The 15,552-nt window shown below is 32.9% G+C and overlaps 1 protein-coding gene across 3 annotated transcripts in view; it reads left to right on the top strand.

Annotated features, from left to right (window-relative positions):
- Nucleotides 1-15,552, top strand: part of XRCC4 (X-ray repair complementing defective repair in Chinese hamster cells 4) — a 301,541-nt gene that overhangs the window by 117,855 nt on the left and 168,134 nt on the right. For all 3 annotated transcript variants that reach the window (XM_011996465.1, XM_011996464.1, XM_011996467.1), the window contains exons 4-6: nucleotides 1,306-1,472; nucleotides 9,154-9,309; nucleotides 10,397-10,503. In XM_011996465.1, coding sequence (XP_011851855.1) covers nucleotides 1,306-1,472; nucleotides 9,154-9,309; nucleotides 10,397-10,503 — 430 coding nt within the window. The remainder of the gene's footprint in view (nucleotides 1-1,305; nucleotides 1,473-9,153; nucleotides 9,310-10,396; nucleotides 10,504-15,552) is intronic.

The raw sequence follows: 15,552 nt of genomic DNA, 5'->3' as shown, positions 1-15,552 counted from the left end.
TTTTGTTTGTAAATTGTCTAATAAAGATTTGTCTCAGAATCCTCAACCATCTTAAATATTTCTTAACCTGTGTGTAACATATTTATAGAAATATTCTGTTAAAAGCAATACCTTTCGGAAATCTTCTTATCAGATAAATGCATAATAGAAATTTGCGATCTTGGAGGCAAAAAACAAAAACCCAAAACAAAACAAAAATTCTCATTTTACTCTTCTTCTACAGACTCAGTACTACTAGCATCTTTCTTTGGAATTATGTGTAGGTTCTGAACCTAATTCTTCCCCTACTTTTTGTCTAGTTGGGATACTCTCTTACCAAGAAGCAGCACAACAGCATAGCATAGTAGAATCTTGACTTTACCCTTTCAATAGCTTGCATAACTACTCTGAATCTGAGTTTACTGGTATATAATATGGATATGATAATAGTTCTTTTACGGTGAAGATGTATCCTAGTTTATATTTTTGCTACGCTTGAGCTATATTTCAACCAAAAGATATGGTAACTGCATAGTAATCATCATCATAATTTGTTATCTGTTATAATAATTTTAATTTTCAGGATAATTATAATCATTATTACTAATCATTGTGCTTCAGCATCCTTATCAGCCAAATGGGGAATACCTGTGTTCCCTTCAGAATTCCATAAGTGTAACTAAAACTATTAGAGTATTTTATTTTAAAGTGTACCCTAGTAGAGGAATTAAGGTATTTTTAAGATTCTTACCTTTATGCAGAAGTACTAAAGCTTGACACTTAACTTTATTATTGGCAATTTATGGTAATACATTATTGTCTTTAGATAAAAGAGTTAATTATTATGTAGCTACTGGTTTCCTAAAACTCTACCTTTCTCTTAGCTATAACAAAATTTTGAGCTTTCTTCAATAAAAGTTCAGTTATTCCATTTTAGCATTTGTGTGAATAGAAATTAGAGTTTAAAATTCTCATATATAATTCCTTTTCTTATTCTGAGCAGAAAGACTTAAAATTAGGCTTTAGCAAACAGATGGTAGTATGCTTATACAGTATTTATGTTGCTTTCTTTTCTGCTAGGAGATGGGAGAGTGACTTACCACTTACAAAAATTAGTCCTGGGCTATATGTTGATTTATATGATAAAGTAAGAAACTTTAGGTTGTAGCCCAGTTTTTTTGCTCACTGTTTGTATATCTGGTAAATGCATTGTATTTAAATCTTTCTTACACTTTTTTCTTCTCAGAAGAAATTGTGTATGCTTAAAACGATGCTGTTCAATCTTGATATTTTCCTCAAATTAAATATGTTTTTGTTTTATTTTAGTTCAGACTTGGTTCCTTCAACCTAGAGAAAGTTGAAAACCCAGCTGAAGTCATTAGAGAACTTATTTGTTATTGCTTGGACACCATCGCAGAAAATGAAGCCAAAAATGAGCACCTGCAGAAAGAAAATGAAAGGCTTCTGAGAGATTGGAATGATGTTCAAGGACGGTGTGTACACAGTTTGCTTGTGGTATAAAAATACGGAGCCCTTGTCATATTGTTATAGCTTTAAGTTAATGATTTGTAAATTTCCAACATATGTAGATTAGCATATATTTCATACAAAATTTGTCATTAAGTTTAGCTTAACTGAATATGATTAAACAAAATTATTAGTCAATATTGTATATTATAGAAGTACATTAACACTTTTATGTCATTAGTATGTGGTGGCACCAGCAAACTTATAAACAATAAGGAGCAATTGGGCATTGAAGATCAATACCCATTAATACTAATAAATAACTTAGGTAGTAACTATTTATAAAGAGTAATTCAGCTCAAATTATAGGATTAATAATGAATTAAAAAGAGACATGAAATAAAATAAACATAATTGATTTCTTATTTGGAATCAGTGAGTGGCACCTATTTCAAATGATAGTGTTTTGGCTCCCAATAGAGACTTATTTCTCCTGATTTATTGAAAATTCATACTATAAGCATTTTTAAAGGATGAACTGATTGTGGCTACTGGACAAGACATTTGGAAGCCTTTTATTTTTCTGGCTTTGCCTCTTTTTAAACGAGGAAGAAAAAAATAATTTTTTTTAAAATTATGAACTTTCTCAACTAAATGTAATCTAGGCCGGCCCAATGTGTAACCTTTATTATTCTATTCTGTATAAGATGTTTGAAGGAAATAAAATGCATGTTATGAACATTTATATCCTCACTGAGTCATATATAATGTATATGTGTGTGTATGCGCACATATAGTGTGTATATATGTATGTGTATGCACACACATATATATAGTGAGAAAGAAAATGATGTCTGAAATCATTATGTGGAATATATATATAATAATGATAATAATTATTAGTACATCCAGTAGATTTTTTAAATCTTTTGCTTAAATAACGCTACAGCATGGGAACAGTTATCCAACATATTTAGAGTATTTTTAGTGCAACCATTGTGATTACTCTATATGGACATTAGTGAGTATATGTGGAAGTATATGAAAAATGGTGAAGGTTTTACCACTGTCAATATATGTATGTGAAAATGAGGCTGACTAAAAGCGATTATTTTTCTGTACATTCAATTATATTTATTAACTAATGCAAAACATGTAAAATTAAGTTCCTAGTACCTATGTTATTTGACTTTCATGTATTGTATTAGGAAAGTGGTTTTGTTCTATCTTAGATCTAAATTAATTTCTATCTCCAATTATTTATATATATTATATGTAAATAATACAAAAATGAGACCAAATCCAAACTGTGTATTAGGAAACCATGCAGAAAAAGTTAATTTTTCTCTTTACTGCTTATTCATGAATAAAGATGAATTCTATGTCATGGTATGAATAAGTATCAGGTATCTGTACTACAAAGCATTTCTTGGACCTATATCTGTAGCTTGGGTGTATTTTCTATTTAATATGTGAAATAAATCAAATTAAAGGAGATGAGCTCTGGTCGTGATAAACCATTATATTTAAAACTCAGAATACCCTCAGGATGATAGGAAATTTGATCCACAAATTGCCTACAAAAATGCAGACTGGGTACTTGGTACTTGAACAAATTGCCTTAAAATGTCTGCCAGAGGTTGAAAGAGGTATTATCTCATCAGTATTCAACACCACTCCCATAGAATTGAAAGCAGCAGGGAACGAAGATGAGGAATTAGAGACGAATGCACCCTGTGCTGTAACAGTGTGTGCGCGGGGCACCTATTATATGTGGCTCACAGATGCTTGATTTGCTATTTCTGGACTATCCAGCAAGTGCTTTTGTCTTGTTGTGGCAAGAGATTTCCTGTTTGATCAAAAGCACAGCCATGTACCCTGTCACCTGCCTTATTATGATCCAGCTATTTTTTTTTGATAATACTGTGTCAGATGTCTTCTTCAGGGTCTATAGATGTGTGCCTTTGGGGTGGCCCTATGTACTGAGAAGAAAGAGTCCACTCCAGAGGATTCTAGTCTCTTTATTGTATTCCAGATCTTAGATTAGTAGCTTTAAATATTTCTCAAATTTGGTTTTCTCTCCTTTCAGAGGACAGAGACCACTTTAAGGAGCTGCAAATACATCTTGATCATGGCCAAGCAGCAGTTTCTTAGTGTTCCCTCACTAGAGCCTTTGCATGCTGGAAAGGATTTACAGCTTTAGCTTCCATAAGGCAGTAGTTCTAATTAAGTGTCTTTAGGGAGATTAGAAATAGGACATGAGCATATGGAGTTAGGTAACTGGGGACATAGAAAGTAGAGAATCATTAGCGTTGGGGCCATGTTAAGCTTGGCAATAGTTTTGGGGGAAGCCTCTGATTATTCTTGTGTCAGTGTCCATGATCCAAGCATTTCTTCTATACTACATATGAAGGGATGGGAGGGTGGTGTTAAAATAGTGGGGAAGGACACAATGTAAGGGATGGGAATTCCCGTAGAAGCGAAGGTAGATGGGTCTGAGATACATTTACTACACAATAAGATATTATATGAGCATAAAATAGTTGTGTACACGTGTTTATTAATGTGGAAAATGTTGATCATATATTAAGGTAAGACGTGCATCACCACAAATATAAACAATATCCCATTGTTTGCAAAAATATATTTAAATAGAGAGTATCTGGAAGAAGAAAATTAAATGTTAATAGTGTACATCTGGAATTGTAGACTACATTTTCCTTTAATTTTGGGGAGTATTTTTTGTATATGTTTTAGTATTTAAATATGTATCACCATTATAATCAGAAACAACTATAAAGCTATTTTCATTTGGGATGATGGTGGAGAATAAACAAGGCTTGAGTGAGGAATGAGAAATTACAGCATAAGTAAAAAGTGTGAGCTTTAATGCATAGAATTTTAACATATATATTTGCTGTTATTTTAAATTATCACTTAATAATTGTGTTCTTGGCTCCATTTTGAACAAGTGGCATCGCTGCATTAATTTTGTATAGTTGAGATAAAGGAGGAAACATTTAAGATGTGTATATAAATCCTTAGGTTACTGGCTATATTTATTTAGTGGGTTTTCTACTTAATTACTAATAACGACTCTCAAGTTCCATGTTACTGAATAGATGTTTTGTTTGCACTCAGAACTCTGCTTAGAAATTATCTGCCTTTATTCTGAGTTATAGTTATTAAACCCATAATTGGAGGCAGTTTTCAGTGAATTGGGTTGACACTCACAGAATCATCAGAATAAAAGACCTTGAAAGCTCTTCTACTTCATCTCTCTGCCTTCAAGATAGAATCACATTATATCCAGATGAATTCAGTCTGATTTTTAAAGACCTAGAGAGATATCTTCATCTCCCCTTGGTAGCCCGTTACAATGTTTAAGAACTGTCACAGTCAGAAAATTCTTTCTTCCATCTATGGGTAATCTGAATCCTTCACGGTATAGTTGAAGGCCATTTCCTCTTGTTCTCTTGTCAGAAAGGATGAGAAACAGCTGTTCACCATCTTCTTCCGTAAAGGCATATTAAATCTCTTTACCACTGCTTGCTTTTCCAGTTCTTTTTAGCTTTCTTTGTCCTCCCAATTCTCCTCAGACTTTCTATTGCCGTACAACCCTGACCTGGGCCAGATACAATTTTGGCCAGAACTGATTATTAATTTAAGGGTTACTGCACTGTGTCTAAGTACCATATTTCACGTTTATGTACCTATTATTTTATTTTGAGCTATCATTTAATCTATTGTTTCATTTTTGGTGTTATTTCTGCATGAAATTGTTGTGTTTTTCCTCCTAGTTTGTTATTGTTTTGAAATGTTATTCTTATATTGTTTTCCCACCCAGAGATATTTTATTTTGAATATTCAGTATTTTTGTGTATTTTTTTTGTCCTTTTAATTTTTTTAAAAAATTACTATTTATTTTTTTTTTTCTGTCCGAGGTTTTAGGTACCTCAGTGCTAGGTTACTAATTAAATTTAGCATTATTGTTCTATTTTCCTAGTTATTGTAGAAAGGATGAATTATCATTAGACCTTTCTTGTTTGGTGTTATTTATGATTTTGTTCCAATTTGAGATTTGCCTGGATGTGATCCTTGAACTAGTGTGGTCTGATCTAGTTGTGCATGGGCTTTTTGTTAGTGTCACCAGACTTAGCAGTGAATCCCATGTCTCTTCTCCACTAAATGTTCTCACCTAATAATTCCTGTCTAATTCTTGAGGGATAAGCTTGACAGGAAGCATGTAATGGAAGGCATAGTAACATCATAATGCTCTAGGAGAGGATTGGCATTAAAAATTAGATGGGAATGATACTACATACCTCTTAGTTACTGATTAATGGATAAAAGGATAGCATTCTCTGAGTCTTGAAAAATTAAGAATTAAGAGTAAATTCATGTCATGCAACTGTTCACACAAATACTTTTTCTCCAGTTAGCTCCTACTCCCCCACTTTTCTAGGAAGTGTTGTCCAGTTTGATCATCAGAAGTTTGGTTGCAAAAAAATCCTAAAACTTTGCTGAAACCAAGCAAGGTTAACTCATATGATAACATTCATTCTATTTACTTTGTTTCCCTGTCACAGAAATGTTTCCTTTGACAGCATAGTTCTGATACTGGTTACTTAAGATGAACAATATTCTTTAGGAATATTATATGATATTTCATTTTTATATTTATTTTCACTTTGAATGTGTCACACCAAATGTTAATTTTAATAAAGGTTTGGGAATTAGCTTGTTAATTGTTAATAACGTACACAATCTTTCAATAAAGAATTATCGAAGTGACTTATATGGAAATTAAATATGGACTTAAGCCAGATAAATTACTAATTGGCTACCATTCCTAAAATTTAATATAAGAAATTGTAATAAATTTGTTTATGTTTTCACATGTTGGTTTTTACTTTGCATATGTTTGAAGTATGTTATTATATACTCAGGTATTTCAGTAATACATATGTTTTAAAGTTTTTTATTTTTTTTTGAAAATATTATAGGAAGATGAGAATATCGTGCTTACATAACACTGAATCTGAAATATAAATGTAGTGACATATCTTTGCTTAAAATAAACTCTCAATATTGCTAGCTCCTTTTCAATATTCAATTTTTTTCTAACATCTTTTCATATACTTCTGTCTCAGAGAACTTTGCTGAATGAAGGGAATACTGCTAGATTGATACTATTTGACGCAGTTTTTTAAAAAGCTGAAGATGAAAAATATTACTTTTACAATGGTGAATAGCTATTAAATCAGTGAAAAAAATGCAATATTCAGAATCACTGTTTTTCTGTTTCCTTATAAGATGTCAATATTAGCCATTCTTCTTGGCTCTTCTCCTTTGCTGGAGGGCTATAGTCAGACATGGTGCCCAGCAGGAATGGCATAATCCTGAAGCTCCACTTTTATAAGAACTGGCAGTGGCCCATAGCGACATGGTTCACCCAGCCTGCAAGGAAGAGCCACAGACATGAGACCAGAGAAGTCAAAGCCCACTGCATTGCCCGGTGCCTTGTATCTGGACCCATTGGCCCCTAGTAAAATGTCCCACATCAGGTTTCACACCAAGTACAAGCTGGCAGGGGCTTCAGCTTGGAAGAATTAAGGGTGGCCAGCATCCACAAGAAGATGGCCTGGACCATTGATTTCTCTATTGATCCAAGAAGGTGAAACAAGTCCATTGAGTCCTTGCAGGCCAATGTATAACAGCTTTAGGAGTACTGCTGGAAGCTTATCCTCCTTCTCTAGGAACCTCGGCCTTCAAGAAGGGAGACGGCTACACTGAAGAACTCAAATTGGCCATCACACTGACAGGACCAGTAATGTTCATATGGAATACCTATAAGAAGGAGAAAGCCAGAGTCATCACCAAGAGGAAGAGAACTTCAAGACTGCCACATCAGACTGGGCGCAGTGGCTCATGCCTGTAATCCCAGAACTTTGGGAGGCTGAGGCGGGCGAATCACAAGTTCAGGAGTTCGAGACCAGTCTGACCAACATGGTGAAACCCTGTCTCTACTAAAAATACAAAAATTTGCCGGGCATGGTGGCGGGCGCCTGTCATCCCAGCTACTCAGGAGGCTGAGGCAGGCGAATTGCTTAAAACCAGAAGGCGGAGGTTGCAGTGAGCCGAGATCGTGCCACTGCACTCCAGCCTGGGCAACAAGAGTGAAACTCTGTCTCAAAACAAAACACAAAACAAAACAAAAACCTGCCATATCAATGCTTGGCTCTTTGGCCTCTGGGCAAAAAGGACCAAGGAAGCTGCAGAACAGGATGTTGAAAAGAAAAAATAAAGCACTGTTGAGGCCTTGTAATAAATCAGCAGTAAACCTGGGAAAACAAATAAACCAAAAAGATGTCCATATTAATTTACTCACTTCATTCGTTTGTCTAATAAGAACCTACCAAACATCTGTAGAATGCTAAACACTATGCTGGGCACTGAGGATACTGTGGCCAGTAAAACACACATGCTCTCTGCTTTCCTGGAGTTCACATCCTTGGCAAAGACTATGCTATAAGAATTTGCTGAAATTGGTCCCAGAGAATATATTGCCATATTTTCCTTTTTATCCTATGAGAGGTTTGAATTCTTTGCATCTCTAGATAGGTAGATTGTTGAAAGTTTAAGGGCGTGTATATAAAAGGTATCTAATTTGGACATTTGTGTTTCTAATTTCACTGAAATATATATGTGTGTGTCTGTATATGTACACACATATATGTTACTACTGGTATATATGTGTGTGTGTGTTTATGTACAGCATAAAAATACTAGGATACTTGTATATCGAACAACAACAATGTAAATAAGCAGTATAAAACGACATTGAAAAGAATACATAAAATAATTTGTATTTGAATCTCTAAAATAAGAATGTATTCATCATGTATGCGTGTGCACATTTTAAGTATATACAAGCTCAGCTATTTTGCTTTCTTTACTTTATATCTCTCTTGGGAGCTTAAAATAAATACAATCCCCTGTTAGCTCATTGAGCAGTGTAGGACGAATTATAAACAATAGAGAATTTTATGTTTTGTCTCAGGTATCTAAATTTGAAGATACGTAGTGTTTTACATTTGCTGTTTTATTAATCTCTCCTTGGATATATCAAGTAGAATACTTTCATTGTATATGTGTATTATGTTTCTATATGTATTTGTATGTGTGTGTGTGTGGTGCTCGCTTATAAGAATATAACTGGATAAGTCGTGTTCTTGTTGTAGAGCAGTTCATTGTCTAGTAGAGCAGTCAGACAAATTAGCTGTATTGCCTTATCACAAAACAAGATTGTAGTTGCTTTTATAGTAATATTAACATAGTACTGAGGAAACACAGGCTACATTTACTCTTGTTTGAAATTTATCCCATAAAAACATTCTTTTGTAAATAAACCATAGATATCAATAAATTATTATCTTTAGGCATTTTGATTTTCTAAAGGCTTATTTGTATCAATTTTCAATTTTGATCCTTATCTCAGTACATGAATTACATGAATAACCAATAATTTCTAATTGTGTATTTAACCATCTTTGTAAAACTTTTAAGTCAGTGAAAGCATATGTGAAAATAATCTTTAATTGTATTTTCTTTGAAAAATTTTATTGAAATCTTCTTGATTATTAGATTGAATTATGTTAATGGTAAGCAGAACTGCATGACTAATTTGTTTACTTACTTTTTCAGATTTGAAAAATGTGTGAACGCTAAGGAAGCTTTGGAGACTGATCTTTATAAGCGGTTTATTCTGGTGTTGAATGAGAAGAAAACAAAAATCAGAAGTTTGCATAATAAATTATTAAATACAGCTCAAGAACAAGAAAAGGACATCAAACAAGAAGGGTATTTTGGCTATCTAGTTTTTGGATGACAGATGTATAAATTTAAGTGGAATTTCTTCCCAAAGTTAATGAACATTAGGTGCCAACTTTTTGGTCATATGAGATAATTTGGTAGACTGGATGTGGATGCTCAGGCTGTTAGATGGGTGCCATGGGCTAGAGAGTTCTCAGCATGCTCACTCCATGTCTGCTCAACTGTCTCACCTACACTGAAATTAAAAAATTGACATGAGGCTTATTAAAGTATTATTTAATTCTTAGACATTAGTAAGAAATATTAATTTAAAAACCCTTTCATCTGCAGAACTACAAAGTTGGATGCATATTTGTAATCTTGATGTCTAGGCAATAGTTAACTTTTGAATCAAGTTGTTAATATTAAATTCCAGGGAGCATTTATTTTACCTGATTACAGTGTGATTACCAATCTTATTCTTCTTTAACGTTTTCTCTGAGAGTAGACATGTACTTGATTTTTATGGAAGAATCGTAAGTGACAAATGGCTGATATGGGTTTCAACGATTATAACTTTTTTACACATTAACAAATACACGTTAGGGTCGTAAAAGTGCAGAATTACTAGTGACATAGTATAAAAAAATTTGATATCAGCTAGTCCTAGTACAGGTACTGGTCTTGCAGTCATACCTATTAGTGTATAGCTTTGGACACATCACTTTTTTTTCATAATAAAGGTAAAGATACCCATCTTAGGGCTTTGCAGAGATCAAATGAAATAAGGAACTGCTCTGAGATTAGTAAAATGTTAAATACCCTGTGACTCACGGAGATAATTTGGTAGAAAAAAGTATTTTGATAGAAGAATAGTACCTGATAAGAAACTGATTTAATATTAATTATAATGAGTACTAAATTCAGATTAAAATTGGGTAAAAGAGAAACTTGTTCTTAAAAGAGTTAATATATAGGTTTTAAGATGCTTTCATGTAAGTCATATAAATTTTCAATATGTTTGTCTAATTAGAATCTTTTTCCAGAAATATTTTCTATAATTACTTACTGGTAAATTTGCTGCCTAGCAGGGGGTGAGCCAATGATTTATAATTCTACCTGTCTCTGTTTCTAGGGAAACTACAATCTGTTCTGAAATGACTGCTGACCGAGATCCAGTCTATGATGAGAGTACTGATGAGGAAAGTGAAAACCAACCTGATCCCTCTGGGTCGGCTTCAGGTAAGAGATATATAAATTTATCTCCTTTGTTGAATATCTCACTTGGGCTTCTTACTCTAATGACAAGAAACCATAATGGAAAAATGTTGTGAAAAACCTTATTCTATGAAAATTCTTTAGCATTTTTATTTTAAAAACTCAAATTTTTAATGTTAAAACTTAATATTATTTGTAAAATGCAGCAACTCGTTAGCACAGCAATGTGAGCAAGCATTCATACACATATACTCCAAGGTATACTATTCCTGGTTAAATATAACCAGGAAAAGCATAAGTAATGAGGAAGATACACCTTTATGCTAAATATCTTCAGCTTAAAGCTGGTTGCCTTTAAGATTTGAGATTTTATTTAGCTAAAGCCATCGATAGGCCACTGGAACAAAGTAATCAAGAATGCTCTAAATTATACGGAAGCTGAGGCCTTCTTTCACTCTTCAGAAAAAAGGATTACAACAAGTGAAATGTAGTAGAGGAAAAGAGAAGGGGAAAAATGGCAGTTTAGTTTGAAGTACCTATGACTTAGTCCTTTGGATCAAGTTTCCAGCAAGCGTTTAAACCCATGAGTTTTTTTTTAAATATTTTATAGATTTCTTAGTGGCAGTGGAAACAGGAGCCTCTGAACTCATTTTATGCTTAATTTTGACCTAAAGCCAATACTATAAAAATAAATGTTTGATTTATTTATTTAGAAAATATTTTTGAGGTCCTATTATGTACCAGAAACTTTGCTATGCATTAGACAACAAAACACAAAAATCTGTGCCGTTGTGGAGTTTAAATTGTAATCAGGAAAATATATAAGATGAATAAATGTAAAATATGTTAGGTCGATAAGTGCTAAAGAGAAAAATAAACCAGAGAAGGCCAATAGAAAGGTCAGGGTGAGAATAAGGATGAGCGTTGTGATTTTAGCCAGGCTATCAGAAAAGGCCTCAGTGAGAAGGTGAAAGTGACTTGGCTATCTTGGGGAAGAGCATGCCAAACAGAAAACAAAAACAAAAAAACAGTAAGTACAAAGTTCCCGATGCGTTTAAGCAATAGTACAGAGTGTAATCTGGATAAAGTAGAAAGATGAAGACTGGGAGAATTAGGAAATGAGATGAGAGAGATGATAGGACCTCATCATGTGTAGGGTGAGGTAGGCTACCATTAGAACTTCTCTTGTTACTTTGAATTAACTTGGAAACTACTGAAGGATTTTAAACAGTCAAGTGACATAATCTGACTCAAATTTCAACAGGATTAGTCCGTGTGTTGTATTAAGAATAGACTATAGGATGACAAGTGCAGAAGAAGATATAACAGATGGGAAGCTAGTACAACAGTTGGCTGAAAGATGAGACTGGCTTAGACTAGAGTGATGGAGATGAGCAAGGAGCAGATTCTAGGTATGCTTAGAGGCAGCAGGTTTTGCTGAAGAAGGGGTTTTGACTGAGCAAGTAAGACTGAGAGGGAGCATCCAGGAGGTAAGAGGCAAAAATATAAATGTGGTATCCTGCTGATTGATGGATTTAGCAATACAGATGTTATTAAGGATCTTAATAGAACATATTCACTTGGTTGGTGAAGGAAGGAGATAGAAGAGAACAGGAGTTTCAAAGGGAATGGGAGGAGAGAACTGCAGATGAGACAGGCAACACTTTCAACAAATTTCACTGTAAAAAATGGGAAAGACATGGGGCAGCAGCTGGAGGGGGAAGTAGGATAAAGAAAAGTATTTTTGTTTGTTGTTTTTAAATAAAAGAAAGAAAATGTTTGTATACTGATAAGAGTAACTAAAGAGAGCAGGTAAAACCATCAAGGCAGTAGACAGAGGAGAAACTACTGGAAATCTGTCTCTGAAATTATAGGTGGATGGGATCCAAGGGACAAGTAGTAGATTAGTTTAGCCAGGAGCGTAGACACTCCCCTGAATGACAGGAGAAAAGGTAGAATAAATAGACAAAGACACAGGAAAGTATCTAATTGCAGTCACAGAAACTTATTAACATTGATTAAATTGGTTGAATCATCTGATTCTAATCAGATTTGGATTACACAATACACACACAATCATACGTTTGCACGTGGGAATGAAATTTCTTTTCATTTGGCAGCTGTGCTTGTTTTACCCTAGTGTCCCATTTAAAATGAAATTATTATTTAAGAATCAAATATAGAAAAACTCACAAAGATAATTTGAACTCTTTCCAGTTTAAACTTTCAGATTTTTTATTAAATACAATGACCTTTGGTCTTATTTGTTAGTCAGAGTATCTTACCAACATTTGAAGTAGCTGAAGATTATTGATGAGAAAATACATGGTTAAATATGACTACATGAGAAAGAGGACTTTTATGTATTCAGACTATTTTAAGTAAAACTTTAAGCTATAATTGTACTATTTTCAATTTGGCAAAATTCTCCCTTCTCTTTAGAAATGTTTAGTTTATTTTTTTTCTATATTTTCTGTATTTCTGTTTTTTCTATATTTTTCTATATTTTTTCTATATTTTTCTATATTTTACAATATTTTTCTATGTTGTCTTTATTTCTTTAGCCCACGTCTAGTTCACTACACCTATGATCTATAGGTCTCTGTTTCCTTTTTTCTTTTTTTTTGCATTTAACTTGCTTTTGGTAAGTTTTTGATGTCAAGAATTAATAGCATTTTTAATAGAACTTTACCTTTTTCTTCTGCTTCAAAAAGAAATATTTAGGAAACAGATGCTTACTAAAATAGAAAAATAAATCTCAGATCTCAAATGCTTGTTGCTGAACTAAGAACTAGATTTCATAGATCTGAGAAAGAAAATTATAGATGTTAAACAACAAAATGGGCCACCCTATAATTTACCAGTTTCCACAATTAATTCTTCTACAGAGACAAAATATGTTTTTAGTCCATGGGAGATAATTCTGTTGAACACAGCTTTCTCTTTTTGGTACTCTATGTAGTATTACTGTTTTTGAGGCAGAACAGTGAGAATTTCTTCCTTATCTTATTCTACCATCTTGATGATAAATTATTTGCTCTTTGAATACAAATAAATTTGTGAATTTATTTTAGATATTGCAGTTTCCTGTATGCTTTTCCTACAATAAAAACAAGAAAGAGAATCTGATGAGGATTAATACATTTATTCAGACTTTCAGAAAGCTGTCTTTAAGTAGCTGAATATATAATTTGGTGGTTATTTTGTTACAGTAAATGGATTTTTATCATTATTAAAATGCCCAAATTTCCTCTTGAGTTCACATATTACCCAATTTCTTGATGATAAAATAGAGGCTTAGTGAGATCAGGATCATTTAGTGATATGAAGATGAATATGATAATCCGAATCTGAGTACGGTAAATTTGAATTAGATTACACAATAGACATACAATCATACTTTTGTACATGGAAATGAAATTTCTTTTCATTTGGTAGTTATACTTGTTTTACCTTACTGTCCCGCTTAAATGAAATTGTTCTTTAATAATCAAATGTAGGAAAATTCACAAAGATGGCATGATAATTCATTCACAAATATGAAATGGTAAATTCATATTTACCATATTCACTCTAGGGAAAGGTCTGCTTACTTTTATGCATATATACAGAAGTAGAGTAGGGGTAATACAATTTGAAGGAAATTAAGTTACATTTTTATGAATACACAATCAATTTTATTGCTTTTTTTTTCCTTTAAAGTTTCATATTTTTCCCACTGCCCCTAGGATTATTGAGGAAATCACTAATGATAATGTAGATCAGTCTAATAAACCACATCATGCTCATATGTCCTGTACGATATAGCATGAAAAACCTCTAAAATACTCATTTTCTTGGCTAAAAGGAAATCCCCAAAGTATTCTGAAACGTGAGTATCACAGTCAATATCACCCTACACTACATTTTATATTTTTCCATAGCAAGATTTACTTTTATTATGTCTTGGATTTTAGAATTTCCAGATAGATAGTGAATGTATTACTGACTATATTTCTTAAGCTATGACTGCACACTAAGACCCTGGATTTCACTTTGTTTTATATTAAGATTGTGATAAATGAAATAGTTGCTGTAGTCTCTATTTATAGCTCAAGCTTTGGACTGGGGATCACTTTCACCCCTATTAAGTTGGTATTAAGTACTTGTGGCTTTAAGGATTTCCTGCTTAGTCTGGGCTCCCCCTGCCTCCAAAGTGAGTGTCTGTGTGTGTTTGTGTGTGTGTGTGTGTGTGTGTGTGTGTGTGTGTGAATTTAATAGAAACCTATTGGGCTATTATAGGTACTGTGAAACAGTCTTCCCTATAAGAAACTCTCTTTTTCTTTCTGTCTAAATCAAGGAAAAACATGATGTCCCTATCTGAGGAGAAATGTTGTTAAACTATGTCCACTAAATAGCAGAACCTCACCAAAATATGTAGAGATAGAAGCACCATTATGTATAGCCTTAGAGCCAAAACCTGCAACAACACTACATGCAATTGGCCTTTTATTTGCCCCAACAATATCAGGTATAATCTAAGAACAGCTTATCATTGTGCAGTTTTAAAATACTGCTTCACAACCATTTTCATGCTCTAATAACAGAACTGTATGTGAAAACAATTTTAAAATATATATGAATATTCTAAGAATTTTAGCCATTATGAAACATTTCTTAGTCTTAACATAATTCAAAAAGCATGTAAATATTTAGTGGAAAATTTGAATTTATTTTATAGAGATAGGATTTTTCTTGTGAAACATTTTGAAAAGCTATGCTTAATTGGCTCCTAATTAGTTAACTATCATAAGGCTAATTATTTTAATTCCTCATTAATTATTATAATATATAATCACTATTTCAAAATTATAGTTATTTCTATTAATAGAATTGACAATATTTATTACAATAATAGAATAATTAAGTCAGCCTTAATAAAATAGAAATAAGAAATCTGCTTTTCTAGAATGTTTTACTCTTTTCAGCTGCATATTATAGGTGCACAACCATTAAAAACAAATATAATAAACTTTCCTCCCACTTTTCTGCATAATTACTAGCCCAAGATTTAGCACATTAGTTTAATTAATC

This window comes from Mandrillus leucophaeus, unplaced genomic scaffold (assembly GCF_000951045.1).
Source record: "Mandrillus leucophaeus isolate KB7577 unplaced genomic scaffold, Mleu.le_1.0 Scaffold515, whole genome shotgun sequence".
In the NCBI taxonomy this organism is placed as follows: Eukaryota; Metazoa; Chordata; class Mammalia; order Primates; family Cercopithecidae; genus Mandrillus; species Mandrillus leucophaeus.
This window is presented reverse-complemented; position numbering and strand designations above follow the sequence as displayed.